Source organism: Trachemys scripta, chromosome 5 (assembly GCF_013100865.1).
Source record: "Trachemys scripta elegans isolate TJP31775 chromosome 5, CAS_Tse_1.0, whole genome shotgun sequence".
Lineage (NCBI taxonomy): Eukaryota > Metazoa > Chordata > Testudines > Emydidae > Trachemys > Trachemys scripta.
Genome location: NC_048302.1, coordinates 13,607,221 through 13,622,153, shown reverse-complemented (window position 1 = coordinate 13,622,153; position 14,933 = coordinate 13,607,221). Strand labels below are relative to the sequence as shown.

Below are 14,933 nucleotides of genomic sequence, written 5' to 3'. Positions count from 1 at the left end.
TTAAGGTCACTTTCCCAGCTGTTGTATCTGCAAGAGGCCTCACTGCCTTCGAGAGAAATAATTGTCAGTCTGTTCCTGTTTTTCTTTAAAAATGCTCTAAGTTCCACCTGCCCCGCTTCCTGCCCCTTCATCTTGATTACAGAGTTAGAAGAAAAGAGTCAGTAAAATTCCAAGCAACATCAAACAGGCTTTCACCACACAGTAGAAGTCCAAGATAACCAATACCAACAGGGTGGGGGTGGGAAAAATTACAGACTTAGACTGATGGTGTTCCCTGCTTTTGTAAATAATCCTTCCTCCCTCTTGCAAAACAGTTTCAGGAATTTAATTACAGGGAGTGGGAAGGTTTCTTAGGAGCAGCATTTTTTCCCCGACTCATAAAAATATTCCACCTGTACCAGGGTAAGCATGTTTGTTTCACAAGGATGAAAAACCCAGGACACATACCCATAAGCCCCTTAGACAATTCCAGGATTCCCATTAAACGGTGCTCCAGTCCAGATGGGGACTGCCCACTAACTAAACCGAGCCAGTTATTTGTATAGGCAGCACAAATGTGCACTGCTGTTCGATGAATTATTGATTCTGCAAACACCCCACCTCCTAGTGGTATGGGTCAGAACCAGCACACAACAGAGCATGTGAGAGGGCCACTGGTGAGCACAGTTCCACTGGTGCCGCCTGTGGTCGTCATAGAGACCGACAGCAGCACCAAGGAAAGCAATGGTCAAGGTACAGAGAACAGGCAGAGCTAGGCCTTCCGTGAAGGCTGAAGATCTGTGGGAAAGGAGAGAAACTGAGGCAAAAAAGGGTCCAGGATCACATAGGACGACTGTGGCAGAGCCAAGACCTGAACCCAGATCTCCTGAAGGCCCAATCCATTTCCTCAGCTGAAAGACATCCCCACTGACTTCAGTGAAGCTGCTCCAGATTTACACCAGGATAACAGTTCAGCATTTGGCTCACAAAACGTTCCTGTCCAGAGCTGACAATCATTCTTTGGGAGTGTTAATGAAAGATTAACAGACTGAATTGCAATGGTTTATCTTCACCTTGGGGTTTCAGATTTGTTATATGCATCTTTATCTTCAGGACTGGGACAGCACAGACAGTTGATTTATGTAGCACTGACTGGGTCTATTGACTGTATGCAATTAAGATATAGAGCTTTCTACAGCTACAAGAGAGGGTTAATAAATACTAGTTTCATTACCTCACATTGCTGGGAATTTCCCCTTCCCACTACAAGTTCTTGGATGGACAATAGGAGCCACTTTTTAGATAGCAAATACTATTTTATTCCATATATTGTTGTACGTCTCCCATATAATCTGCTGCTGCCAGATCTGTTTTTATTTTTGCTTGTAATTACATGTAAGGTGCCAAGAAAATGGCATTCTTTGTACCTTTACTATATTACTTCTGGTTATTGCTTGTCAAACAGTACTGCTTTGAATATGCAGAAAACCTAATAAAATATTGTAAATCCACTGACATACAAATGGTTTTCATCAAGTTAAAAAAAATGAAATCTCCTGAGTAATTCACAACAACTAATAAAGAACAGGGTTTGTGCTGTTTTTCTACTGCTGCAGAACTTGTGCAAAATATTCGTACGTTCAAGTATATTGTATAGGGGTAACTCAAATCAATTGGAATATTTCACAGAGGTCTGGTCTAGGTCTCTGACCACAGGACTGTAAACTGTGCACTCCTGAGTTCTAATTCCCACTGTCATCTCAAGAAAGCCATTTAACCTTTATGCCTTTTTTCCCCCATCCACCCACCGAGAAACGTTATATAGATGGTTAAGGCTTGTAAAAGAGCTGTATAGCTTTAGAAGGCTGCAAGTGACACTGTTTATTAATGTGTACAACAACCGATACAAAAAAAAAAGCAGTGTTTGCTAGTCTCAGGCACACTGTACCATTGGAGACTCTTATAGATAGAAGTCTTAAAATAAGAATGGTTGATGTACAAATCGATGAAAGACGACAGCCTCTCTCTAGGCACTATCCTTAATGCAGAGCTATTTTTTCAAACTGAAGAGCTACCATTCGTTACAAATATTAGCCTCAAGTTTGGAAATGGCTGAAAAATTCTGTTTTCTATGAAATTTTGCAGGTTTGGAGCGATCCCTCTCTGAAGGAAACAATGTAATTAGACTTTTCCTTTATTTCCCCTCTGGGGTGGGGGGAAACCTATCCAAATGCTTTCTCTGCATAGAATTTCTCTTTTCAGCAGTGGCTCCTGTACACAGCCAGAGGCGCTTAGGACTTAGGTACAGCTGCAGCAAAATAATCAATTTCTTTATAATGCACTTCCTTAAATGCCTCCTCGAGACCACTTAAGTCACAATACCTACAAGAAACTAGCTGACTAAGGCCAGGTCTACACTACCCCCCTAATTCGAACTAAGGTACGCAACTTCAGCTACGTGAATAACGTAGCTGAAGTTCGAAGTACCTTAGTTCGAATTAGTTCGAACTTACCTTGGTCCACACGCGGCAGGCAGGCTCCCCCGTCGACTCCGCGGTACTCCTCTCGGCGAGCTGGAGTACCGCAGTCGACGGCGAGCACTTCCGGGTTCGACTTATCGCGTCCAGACTAGACGCGATAAGTCGAACCCAGAAGTTCGATTTCCAGCTGTCGAACTAGCGGGTAAGTGTAGCCAAGGCCTTAGTCATCTACCTATTTCATGAGTGAACTGCTTGGAGTGAGACAGGCCAGTGCTGGGAGGGAAGTGCTTAAGGGCGTTGGAGTGGCATCTGGAAACTAAGGTGGGAGAAAAACAAGCGAGAGCCATGTGTGGAAGAAGGCAGGGAGGAGGGATTTGGACCCCCACCCTGCAATGGGTGGAGCTCTGCATCCATTCAGAGCCTCGCTGATGTTAACGGTGCCCCTGTGCCTGTGAGGAGCTCCACTGGTATCAGTGAGGCCATGGATGGGCACACATTTCTGTTCAGGCAGCTCCAACAACAAAGCAAAGAAATAAGTCGGGTGCCCATCCTCCTCTTGATTACGTCGCTTGTAGATTTCATCCTTCTCTCTCATCCTTAGCGTATCTTTGTCTTTTTAAGTTATACGTTCCTCAGGGCAAGGATTTCAGTAATTGTTACTATTATTGTCTTATAGTTTTTGTCCCTAGTAGCACTCACAATGTGAAAGTTGCTGTTGTCTCCAGCTGTGTTCAGAAAGCACCTTGCATGGTGTGGGAGCTACTACAAACAATATCGTATTGCTTTTAAACAAACTGGGATTCTGAAAGAATCCAGAAAACAGCATGCAGCTTGTCTTTCTCCCTTGCAATGTTGCCAGGCAGCGTATGTCTTGTTAGCACACATCTTGACCTGGTTATAACTAACCCTATAACTTGACCTGGTATTTTTCTACAAGTAGTAACATGTTGAAAAATACCAACACCAGTACAATGCTAATATACTTTTTTCCTTCTTCATAGTGACATTTCCATGAAGGTTACACCAGAGAATAACTACACACATGTGCAGTTCTCAAGCCAAACAAAATATAGGACTTTTTTCCCCAGTGAAGCATTTTTTTTTAAATCAAAGCTGCTTTAAGATCTGTATACCTTTACACACCCCGAGTAGTATCCTACTGACATCAACATACTGAGTAAGGAATTACTTAAAGTGAGTAAGGGTTTCCATAACTGACCCTTAATTTCTATAATTTAAACAAAAACCACCTTCAATTTAGTCTGCATCTACATCAACTCCATCATTTAGACAAGAGTACAAAGCCAAAAAAAAAAAAATTGAATTGTAAATGTCACACACGTCATCATCATTCGGTGACATAGATGAGCATCTCATTTCCCATCCCCTTAGTTTCATTATATTACAGTCCTTATTGAGATAAAATGAGTTTAGAAGAGAATGATCTGCCACACAATTTATTAGAGTTGATGGAGTGTAGACAGACTTTTCAATCTCCTTTAAAACACTGTGATGCTCCACGGTGTATTATTAACAGAAACAAATGAACGAAATCTGCTTCGGCTTTTCACCAAGCCATCCACCAAAGACACGGTGGTGTAAATCAATTCCATTTCATTTCCCCCTTTGTGCAGGAGAACTTTAAAAGGGTCAAAGTCAAGGTTGGAAGGGAAAAAGAACCCAACTCCTATAGAACTTGAAGTTATACAACAGTTATAGATTCCAAAGACACTGCAGTAACTTTGCTGGAGGGGGGTATTCAGGGAAAGAAAACATATAAACCCAATCTAGCTAATAAATAAACATGATGCACACGACGTTAGATTCTACAACAACAAATCATTGTGTAGTTTCGTTGTGATAGCACGCCTGTGTGTAAGCACTTCAGGACCAATATTCTTGTCAATTTATTTTTACTGTTTGAGTATCAAATTGAGACAGCCAAGTATCGTATGGAAAAGTACTATTTGCATGAGATTCCCAACGTCACATGCCCAATGATTAAGGTGGATTATTTGCAACTGTGAAAAATGACAATCAAATGGCGAAATCATGGTTTTGTCACAGCAAAAAAATGCAAAAGTCATACTTTTTGTTTAAAAACGGAGAAGTCACAGCACACAATGAATATGAAGTTTTCCAGAAGAAAAGTGTTAAACAATCATCACTCATAGCAAAACATCAAATACCTGCAGAATATACAGGAAGATTTTAGATAACACTAGCTGGCCTGTCTTGTTTTGCACATTCCTGAATCACATTGTTTAAAATGCACAGGACAAACAAAGAGCCAGATTTGTAAACATGCCCGGAGTCTTGCTCAACAGTAGCCTGGTTGGGTTGACAAAGACCATGGGTGAAATCTTGACAACACTGAAGTTAATAGGAATTTTGCAATGGATTTCAGCGGGGCCAGGATTTCACCCCATTGCATATTAATGAAACCATCACTACCATTTGTGCCATGGAAGTCATTTGACTCAACAAGTTTTGTCAGTGCCACAAGTGCAGCCTATCAACCTCAATGTAACCAGGAAACATATTAAGATTCACCTACCTCAAACAACGAGCCTTGGTAGACACAAGCACCTGTAGGACCAAAAAGAAAATGGATTAGAAGGAAGCTGATATTAATAGACTCACCCATAAACCAGAGATTCAAAAGAACTTGACCTTGCATTCTTTGAGCAGCCACAATTCCCCTGAATGTCACTAGGGTTTTTTTTAGGGATGCCAATACAAAAGGCAACCAAATACAGAATAAGAAATGTTGTTATGACTGTGTGGTTTCACATTATAAGCTACTTGCACTATCCAAATGTTTTGTGTCCTTTTTCTATTTGCTTTAAGAAAAGGCAGCTCTATCAATCCACCACTTGCTCAATCACTCCATCAAAAACTCAATTCAGTCCTAGCACCTCCTTGTTCACCTCCACCTGGCATTGGCCACCTTCAAATCCAATAGGCAGAAGCTCGATGACAGAGTGCTCTCAGCAACGGTGGGGCTGTCTCCTTTGTGCTTTTTCTAGCATATGGCCTCTGGCAGCACAAACAACGAATTAGAATGGGGTAAGTGATGTAGCCACTTTATCATGGCAGCAGCATCCAGAGACATCAAGCACATCCGTCCACCACCAAGAGGATAAAGAGGGCAGGCCATAACCAGCTGGCATGCTGTTTGTTCTTGAGCTCCACCGAGGCAAGATGGGGAGCTCAAGAAGCCACACCTGGAGGGATGTCAGTTAAACTGCCCGTGACCACAATAGGTCCTGCTATAATGAAGGAGGCTCTTTTGGTACCTATTTACCCCTGTGGACTGCATATGCAGCTCTCTATGCGTTATGTGGGCCACTTCCATTCAATGTATATACTACCTGTATGGTCCTGAGACTGTCACATGGGATGCAGCTGGATGCTGCTTGGACCACACAGGAGAACCACTGGGCTGGGGGATGCAGTAAGTTGTCTATCTGCCAAGAAATGCGCCATCGATCCAAAATACAGTCCCACACCACCCTTGGATAGTCATGTCTGATGTACTGCCTGGGAGAGGCAATTATCTCACCCATTCAAGCAGACTGCCTCGGGTGGCATCTATTGACTCCCCCGATCTCTCTAGGGTGCTGTCTGAGGTACTCTGCTTGGCACTGCCCACTGGCAAGCTTTTATCATTTGCAGTGTTGTTACAGCCGTGTTGAGCCCAAGAAAAGAGGGGAGGGGGAAGAGGTGAAGATATATCTTTTATTGGACCAACTTCTGTTGCTGTAAAGCTTGTCTCCTCCACCAACAGAAGGCAGTCCAATAAAAGATACTGTATTAATTTCCTCACCCACCTTGTCTCTCTCAAACTCTTACACATTTGACCCCGCCCCCTCTTAGCACATCTGTTTTCATGGTCTTTCCTCTGACTGAATAGTGGGCCAACGTTGTTCCTTCAGGAAGGCCTCCTCGTATGGCTGTGTCCATCTTTCCAGCTGAGGTCAAGACAGCCCAGCACCAGAGAGCGCAGACATGATGCGCAACAAGTTCACCCCCACTGAGCCAATGGGCCTCAAACCTGACCAGGAGGGACCTGCCCCGATGGGGAGGGTAGTTTAGTTTCTATGCCAGGGCATTCCTTGGTTTCTCCATTGACACTGCCAGCAAACTGACCTACCAGTTTGGTGTCTCCCCTCGTGGTAGTTTTTGTAACATGGACACCCATCCACTAGGCACAGGACAGACACAATGAACTCCTTTCACTTATCTATCTGGCTCCTGGTACCGCACCCAGCATTGTGTACCTTTCACACAAGCCAAACATCAGAAAGTGACAGCTTCCTGGCCTGAGTCTGAATTAGCGACCTAGAGATGAACGCTTCATATCCCACTTTTAATCCCTTGAGTTGGCCACCTCCACAGAATTGTATTCCTTCTCATTAACTTGCCGTCAAGCCAGAACACCTTAATATGCATCTACCGATAATAAAACTCATCTGGCGTTTAGGCAGTTTGTGTAAAATGTGCGGGTTTCCGTCTTGTCCCTAACATGCATCATGATAGGTTTGAAAACTGCACACTCAGGACTCAGTTCTGCCCCCATTGGAAAGAGCCCCTGGGCTTCTCTGGGAGCAGGCGCAGGCTATTAAGCACATTATTTACAAGGCTGGTTTAATCAAAATTAAAACGTGACACCAGTAAGTCTGAAGGGATGTAAAACAACTGGCTACATGCTCAGCAGCGGGGGGAAAACCAACCAAACCAAACCAAGGTTTTGATCTAACCTGCTGGCACACGGGACGGCCAGGCTGGATGCAGAGCAGGGAATTCTGGCTGCCAGCAGACACAGGAGTCTTGTTCAGCAGAGTGGAGAACACAGAAACAAAGAAGGCATCTGAGAAAGCCTAGCAGTTGGTCTCCAAAAAGGGGTGGCCACTGGCTTCTGCTATACCCCTGCCAGACCATTGATAAAGTGTCATGAGCATTAGCTTTGCAGGAAACTACTTGCCTGCTTTCTCATCCAGAGGTCAAGTGCAGAGACAGCAATCAAGAAAGGCAGGAGAGGAGTCTGCTACCATACGCAATAAAATAAAGGACAGAATGAATCTCTGTAAGAAGGCAGATACTCCCAAATAACCAGTCCAGTGTACCAAGACACTGCTTTAGGAGGCAAGTCCCCAGCGCAAGAGGTAGGGAAAACAGACAGCCCTCCCAAGCGTTTTCAGTAAACCAAAAGGATTGTGGAGAAAATGAGAATGGGCAAATTTAGGTTTGTAGCTTTTTTATGTAATCAAGTGCTTTGGCTACAGATGAATCTCTCTCTCCCTCTCCAATATTCATTGTCCCACTTGCCTTGAAATGGGAACTACCGGTACTTTAAGGCATGGATTGAAAAGTTGCATCATTTCACTGGTAGAAAAACACAACTTTAGAGGGGCTTCAAGACAATTAAGAAAAACCCTCATATACAGATAGGGTTCCCCCCCCAGTAACTGATTCCTGCATCAGCTACTGAATGATAAATATTCTTTACTGCAATTGTCCTTCCTTATCCTAGTCTTATTGCTTAGTGAGTCAGAACGGCTAACCTCTCATGTTCTTAGCAGGATCAGATTGTGTGGTCCATACTCAGGCGAACCTCCCATTAACTTAAATGGATGTTTTGCATGAATGAGGATTTCCAAGATTTGGTCCATTATGCATTAGGGAGATTGTTTATTCTCTTCTTCCAGTGTCACCGAAGGCTACATGATGGCAAGATTCTAGTTCTCTCTTCATAAGTAAGATCTTACGCTTAAAGCCAGAATCCATCCTTGGATTGGTGTGCTTGGCTCCCATTGAAAAACTGAAGGCACGCTAAATATACAAACAAATATATTTAAATACATCAAAAATGTTAGCACTTTAAAAGTTTGCCTGAATTCCAGTTCTTAAATCATACAACACACCAAGGGTCACATTCCACCCACAGATCCGCTCATGTGACCCACTGAAATCACACCTATCTGAGAATGGAATTTGACACAAATGGCGTTATTTCATACATTTCTTTTGGTGATTTCTCATTAAGGTTTCTCTACACCTAGACTTTCTCAATGATATTGAGTGTGTTTTGAAGTGTCTATATCACGGTTATTCTGAATAGCAAGCACATCCCAAATACTTTGATGCATAACGTCATTCACTCACCATTAATACCCTAGTGCCGATCACTGACACTGACAATAATGAAAGAGAAAGGTTACCCAAGCAAATGATTGGTGAGGTACAGTTTCACACATACTATCTCAATAAGTCAAAAAATGGGGCCGGGGAATGAAATCATGGATGAACTGAATGACAGTTCTTTTATTGATTTTTCTGGCAGACAGTCCTCCTTCAAACAGCTGCGCACATCTAGCTACTAAAGATGTGACAAGAAATTACAAAAGGAAAAAAGAATGCAGTGACAACTGCCTTAAGGAACCACCCAAGGGATTAACAGAACTTGGTTGTCTGGTACAGAGGATGCCTTTAAAAACAGATGAAGCAAAATTGCACAACAAACCTTGGGTCTACAGTAAAGTGGTTGCTTAAAACTGAGAATTACCTATTGAATGGTCTTTAGCCCAGGTGTAACCAATTGCAAAGACATAAACTGGTCCTTAGCAAGTAAGGGATTATTTTCCTTTGGTCAGGGGAAAGGCCATAAGGACCCAATCAAAGGTCCACTAAAGTCAACTGGCTGTGTTCCCATTGATGTGAATAGGAAATGGGTCAGGTCCTCAGGGTTGTGACTTTGGACTCAGAGTGGAGAGAAAGGCTTGGGAAGATTCCCTCACCCAGGGGACATAGAACTGGATTCAAGGTCAAGACACTGGATTTGATTCGCAGTTCCACTCAGATCTCTTTGCATCACTCTGGCAATACGTTCACGTTACAAGATTCCATTTACACCTTCTGTACGGCCCTTTTACATAGCCACTACGTGTAAAGGGGCATTATTGTAACAGGCAGCCAGGCCCAGGGAGTTTTTCCAGTTTGTCCATTTATAATGGTTTTGTTAGAAGCACTCACCACCAAGAGAGAGAGAGAGAGACTTTCCTGCACATGATTATTCCCTTGCTCTACCATTTTCCACTTTACAGTTGTGGCTTACTTATTTTAATTTATTTTTAAAAATTGAGAAGCCCAATGATGACAACTTCAACCCTTAAAATCCACTCTGATTTGCCCAAGATCACACAACAGGGCAGTGGAGGGCTTAGAATCTACCTCTCCTGTTGTTCTATTCACCTGAGCACACTGGCTCCTCTATTAATGACTGCAAAGGAAAACACATGAAGTCTGATCCTCTCCTAACTAAAGCAAAGGTACATTCCACCTGCTCACAAACTGTAATGGGAGACAGTCTTCTTCAAACACTTGTGTTCATCCCGTACTGCATATGATTTGACATACACAGATTTTCAAAGATGTTCTAGCTACATTTTTGCCAACTTTCCTACTACTGAACTGGCCTGTCCTCAAGGCAGCCACCGAGAGTGCGCCCTGATACTTAGAGCCCCACGCGGATACAAAATTTGTATCTGCATTCGATCCGCGGACATCCACAAATTTGCAGCACTTCAGATATAAAATTTGGATCTGCAGCCATCCGCAACCTGCAAAAATGATCCGTGGATATAAAGCAGATATCCATGGATTTGCAGGGCTCTTCTGATACTATATAATATGTGTGTATAATGTATTTTTCATTCAAGTTTATAGGAGTTTTGCCTGCATTTCCAAGTTACCCAATGGCCTTTTAGATGAATGATCTTCTGCTAAACCCAACACAGATGAAAGGCAAGTGTCTCCCTGCACCTGAAGGAATAAATTCTCAGTCACATACTGAACCACGTTGGGGGGGGGGACCCAAACTCATCGACACTTTTGTGTTGGGTCCCCTAAACTCAGGGATGTTTATATTGTGCTCCATCAAGATTGTTGTTGTGGGGAAGGAGGGTGCTTCACTCGTAATTTCACATACACAATTATCTGATGTCACACCTGACAATGCTGCTCTTCAACTAACACACCCACACCTATTATTAACTAGTAAAAAGTCGCTGTTATTGACGACGATAACTATTGCTGGCAGCTCACATTTTCCAAAGTGCCAAAGTAAACTGAGTCTCAAGGACTTTCAATGGAACATAGGCTCCTAAGTGACTTGGGAGATTTTACCTGTTGACCAAGATCACTTATTGTTATTGATTAAGAACCTTGAGCGTATTAAGTTCAATAAAGCTTAAGTTAATGAATCACTATGGTTTAAATGTTAATGAAAGTCAGAGCTGTGGTTCCTAAAGGAACTTCTAAATTTCACACGTGTAGGGTCATCTATTTTCCCTCCATTGTGTGGCACGGAAGGTTGCAAAATGGCAGTAATGCTATGCAAAGTGGCACTCCATCTCTGGAGATATTTAAGAGTAGGTTAGATAAATGTCTATCAGGGATGGTCTAGACAGTATTTGGTCCTGCCATGTGGGCAGGGGACTGGACTCGATGATCTCTCCAGGTCCCTTCCAGTCCTAAAATCTATGAATCTATGAATCTATGTAGCATGGAGAAAAGCAGCTATCGGGTATTATCGCACTACCAGATACTGGCAACCCCTCCATTCCACTTCCACACTGATGAAGGCAGAGAGGGGAGGAGGGGAAGAATCATAACCAGCAGACGGGGCAGAAAGCAGGGAACATACTCTTCTACACAGCACGTTCCCTTTAGAAACCAGTGTAAAATCCACCAGCAAAAAGTCAAGTAAGTTCCAGCTGCCTTCAGCAGTAATAACACACACACTGCACACCGTGTAAAACCCACCTGGACCTGACATTTCCCCCACCCATTCTTCAGTAACTGAGAAATAGCTAGTGGATTTTCTTCAACTTGTTGTTATTCAGTATCATGATTTATTCCTGGGCCAAGAGCAAGGATAAGACAGTGCAGCTCATAGGGTAACTGGAGCGTTGCTGAAAAGGGGTTGAGAACAAAAGTGCCAGTTCAGTCACAGAGATGTAAAGGCCCTGTTTGGTCAGGGAGGATCGGATGTGCAAAAGCACCATAGGCGCCCTACTCCGGGGAGATGTGCTCCCCAGGCACTGAGATGCTTTGGAAAAAATCCCTCCCCCATTGCCCCAGTCCTGCCTGCCAGTGCAAGACTGCCCCCTATTGTGCGAGGGAGACAGGGTGGGTGCAGTAAGGCAGTGGCTCTCAACTTTTCCAGCCTCCTGTACCCCTTTCAGGAGTCTGATTTGTTCCCCCAAGTTTTACCTCACGTAAAAACTACTTGCTTACAAAAACAGACATGAAAATCCAGAAGTGTCGCGCCAGGCTGTCACTGAAAATGTGCCTATTTTCTCATGTTTACCATGTCATTATCAAATAAATCAATTGGAATATAAATCTTGTACTTACATTTCAGCGCATGGTCTACAGAGCAGTATAAACAAGTCATTGTCTGAATGAAATTTTAGTTTGCACTGACTTCGCTAGTGCTTTTTATGGCGCCCGTGGCAAATCTAGGCAAATATCTAGCAGAGTTGATGGACCCCACAGAAGACCTATGCGTGCCCCCAGGAGTAGGGGACCCCTGGTTGAGAACCACTGAAGTGATGTCTTTTATTGCTGTTGGAGGGAGAGCGAGCCAGGGCACATGCATGTGTTGGGGGCATCACAGCCGACAGTGTGTGTAAGACAGGCAGAGGCCTGGAAGGGGGGGTCACAGACCAGCAAGCAGCAGCAGCAAGCTCCTCCCCCCCCCCCCCCCAGTGGGAAAGAGGCGCGAGGCGGAGAAGTTTCACCCGGGGCACTAGCGGCTTCGGACCCCAGCCCTCGCGCTGCCAAGCCCCACGCCTTGTCCTGCCGCCGGACCCCGGGCACAGGAGAAGGAAGGCGGGTCCCGGGCTCGGGTTCTCCCGGCTTGCAGCCAGGTGAGCGCTCCCTCCCGCAGCTGGAGGCGTAAGGAACGAACCCCGGGGCTGGGAGCAGAGCGCAAAGCCACCCCTCCGTCCTGCACCGTGCACACAGCGCTGCCCCGTCCCCCGAGGGCCCGCGCGTGGGGATCTGCAGAGCAGGCGGCCCGCAGGAGAACCGGCCGGGGAGCAAGGGGCTTTCTGCACAATCACACGCCGGGGTCCTGCTCGCATTGCGCTCCTGACACACACACACACGCCTGCCGCCTTTCAGCTCCCCAAATCTCCCAGGTCAGCTCGGATTCCCTCCCCAGCTCGGTTCGCTTGCAGAGGGGGGGCTGTTTGCTGCAATCCATTCTGCCTTCATGGATTTCACAACCCTGGGCCCCTTCCAGCAAACCCCTCCGCCCCGGGGAGTCCTTCCCTGGGAGCGCCGGCTGAATTATGCAGTGTGGGATTCTTGCAAGCAACTACATTTAATGACATTGTGCCGGCCGGCGGCGGGGACAGTCACACCGGGTGGAAATTAACCCGGATCAAAGCCATCTTCAGTGGGGAACATTCCTAACGCGCTCAGCCCGCCCTGTAACTCCCCGTACACCAAGGGTGCGCTTCTTACTCACCCTCCGCCTGCTGCCGAGGCAATACGGCAAATCCAGCAAAGAGGAGCGCAATCCGGAGCCACGCTTCCAGGTAATCCATTGCGAGAGGCGAAGCCGATTCTGGAGCCGGGCACGCAAGCAACCCCTCCTGCAGCAGACTCCACAACTCAGCACAATTTCAGACCTTTGCTTCGGTTAAATTAATTAGAAGGAGGAAGGGGGGGTCAAGGTGGTTTTACAATTCCCCCCGTGAGTAACAAGAGTCCAGCAGCACAAACATGCCCCCCGCGCGTGGAAAGAGAGACGCCTGTGCTTAGTTCAGCAGCTTCTCCCACGAGCCCATCCGCAGCGTGGTCCCCAAAGTTGTCCCGTCACGGATTCATCCCGCTGCAAACTTCCCTGGGGCCGGCCCGAGACCCCTCCATCGCCGAGCGCCGCCGTGCAGAAGAAACCCCCCGCGGCAGGCTTGCCTGCAAAGCAACGTTTCAAGTTCGCTGGGCACCAGCGCTACGCCCAGCTCCGCGCAGAGGGGCAGGCATCAAAGGGGGTGTGGGGGGTCTCTGCTCCGCAGCCCCCTTCCTCCCCAGCAGCCCGGCGGGCAAATCAGAACCACTCGCCTCCCGGGAAACTTTCTCCGGTGCTGCAGTTCTGTGCCCAGCCCCGTTCTCCGGCAAAGACACAGCCTTAGCCTGGCTCTTTGGGCTGATCCCAGCGCAGGGGAGGGCTGAAAAAAGCAAAAGAATTAAACAGCGCTGCTGGTGGCCGGGGTGGCACTGTTCCCCCCCCCCACACACACACACACACTCTCTCTCTGTCTAGCCTTACAGTGTATTATTTCCCCCCCAGCTCAGCAGATCCGTGCAAAGCTCCTTCTGCAACGCTGTCTTGGAGGAGAGAAGGGTGAGCGGCAAGGCAGGGGGGTAATCGGAAAGGGGCCTTTGCAAAGACCAAAAGAACCTGCAAGGAGGCAATCGAGGGAGCCCAAAGCAACGTGCCTGCAGAAAAAATGACCAAATCAACCTGGAGCTGGGAGCCCGAGACGCTCCTCCCCTCTCCGTGTGAAAATGGACCCAGGGACTCAAGGAACTGGCAGAGAGTCACGTGAGAGAGCGAGCAACCTGATCCCCTTATTCATTCCGCAGGAGTTTTCAAGCTCGCCTTTTGTCTGAGACTGGATCCAAACTAGTGCCACAGGGCCGGGAAGGGGGAAGGGAGCAGCTCCAGCTGAGAAAGTTAATAGTACCAGTAACACGGGCTATGGGCTGGATCCTGGTCCCACCGAAGTCAAAGAGAGGTGTGCTACTGCCCTGCCGAGAAAACAGGATCTGGCCCTAAGCAAGCAGCCGCCCAGTGCTTTGTGACATACTGCAGAATACTCCTGCCTTTAAACAAAAAAAATCTGAGCTCTTATACTGGGGCAGCATAGTCCAGTAGCTAAAGCACTGGACTAGGAGACAAGAGACTGACCAGCCGTGTGACCCTGAACAGTCACTTTACCTCACTCTGTCCTCCTCTCCTTTGTCTATTTCAATTGTAAGTTTGTTGGGACAGGCACTGTCTCTTAGGATATGTTTGCACAGTGCTTGGCCAATGCGACCCCAATCTTGCCTGGAGCCCCTAGGTATGACTGTAATACAAATACTTATTATTTATATTAATATATCCATATAATAATTTTAATTGTAATATTAATTACCCACTACCCCTTGTTTTAACATTCAGGACATGGATTCAGAAGGGCTCCATACGCACACACAGGTCTGCCCATATGGATCTGATTCCAAGATGGGAGTTTTCACTTACTCCCGGGGGCAGGGACTGTATCTCCTTATATCTGTTTGTACAACACCAAGGCCACTCTCCAGTGCTCAATAAATAATAAAACCGTACTACATTTTCACTGGCGCAATAGGGCCTAAATCTAAAGCGTCTTTTCCTTTTACTGAGGTTTCACT

The 14,933-nt window shown here is 45.9% G+C and overlaps 1 protein-coding gene across 6 annotated transcripts in view; it reads right to left on the bottom strand.

The window, feature by feature from the left end:
- FRAS1 (Fraser extracellular matrix complex subunit 1) overlaps positions 1 to 14,065 on the bottom strand; it is a 294,329-nt gene extending 280,264 nt beyond the window's left edge. For 2 of the 6 annotated variants that reach the window (XM_034772623.1, XM_034772625.1), the window contains exons 1-3: positions 13,804 to 14,030; positions 13,000 to 13,702; positions 5,017 to 5,048 (exon numbers count right to left, since the gene is read on the bottom strand). In XM_034772623.1, the coding sequence (XP_034628514.1) occupies positions 5,017 to 5,048; positions 13,000 to 13,078 (111 nt within the window). In that variant the 5' untranslated portion in view covers positions 13,079 to 13,702; positions 13,804 to 14,030. Of the gene's footprint in view, positions 1 to 5,016; positions 5,049 to 12,999; positions 13,769 to 13,803 lie in introns of those variants that run through there. The other 4 variants (XR_004645979.1, XM_034772627.1, XM_034772626.1 and 1 more) reach the window with 4 other exon arrangements.
- Positions 14,066 to 14,933: the final 868 nt, after the last annotated feature.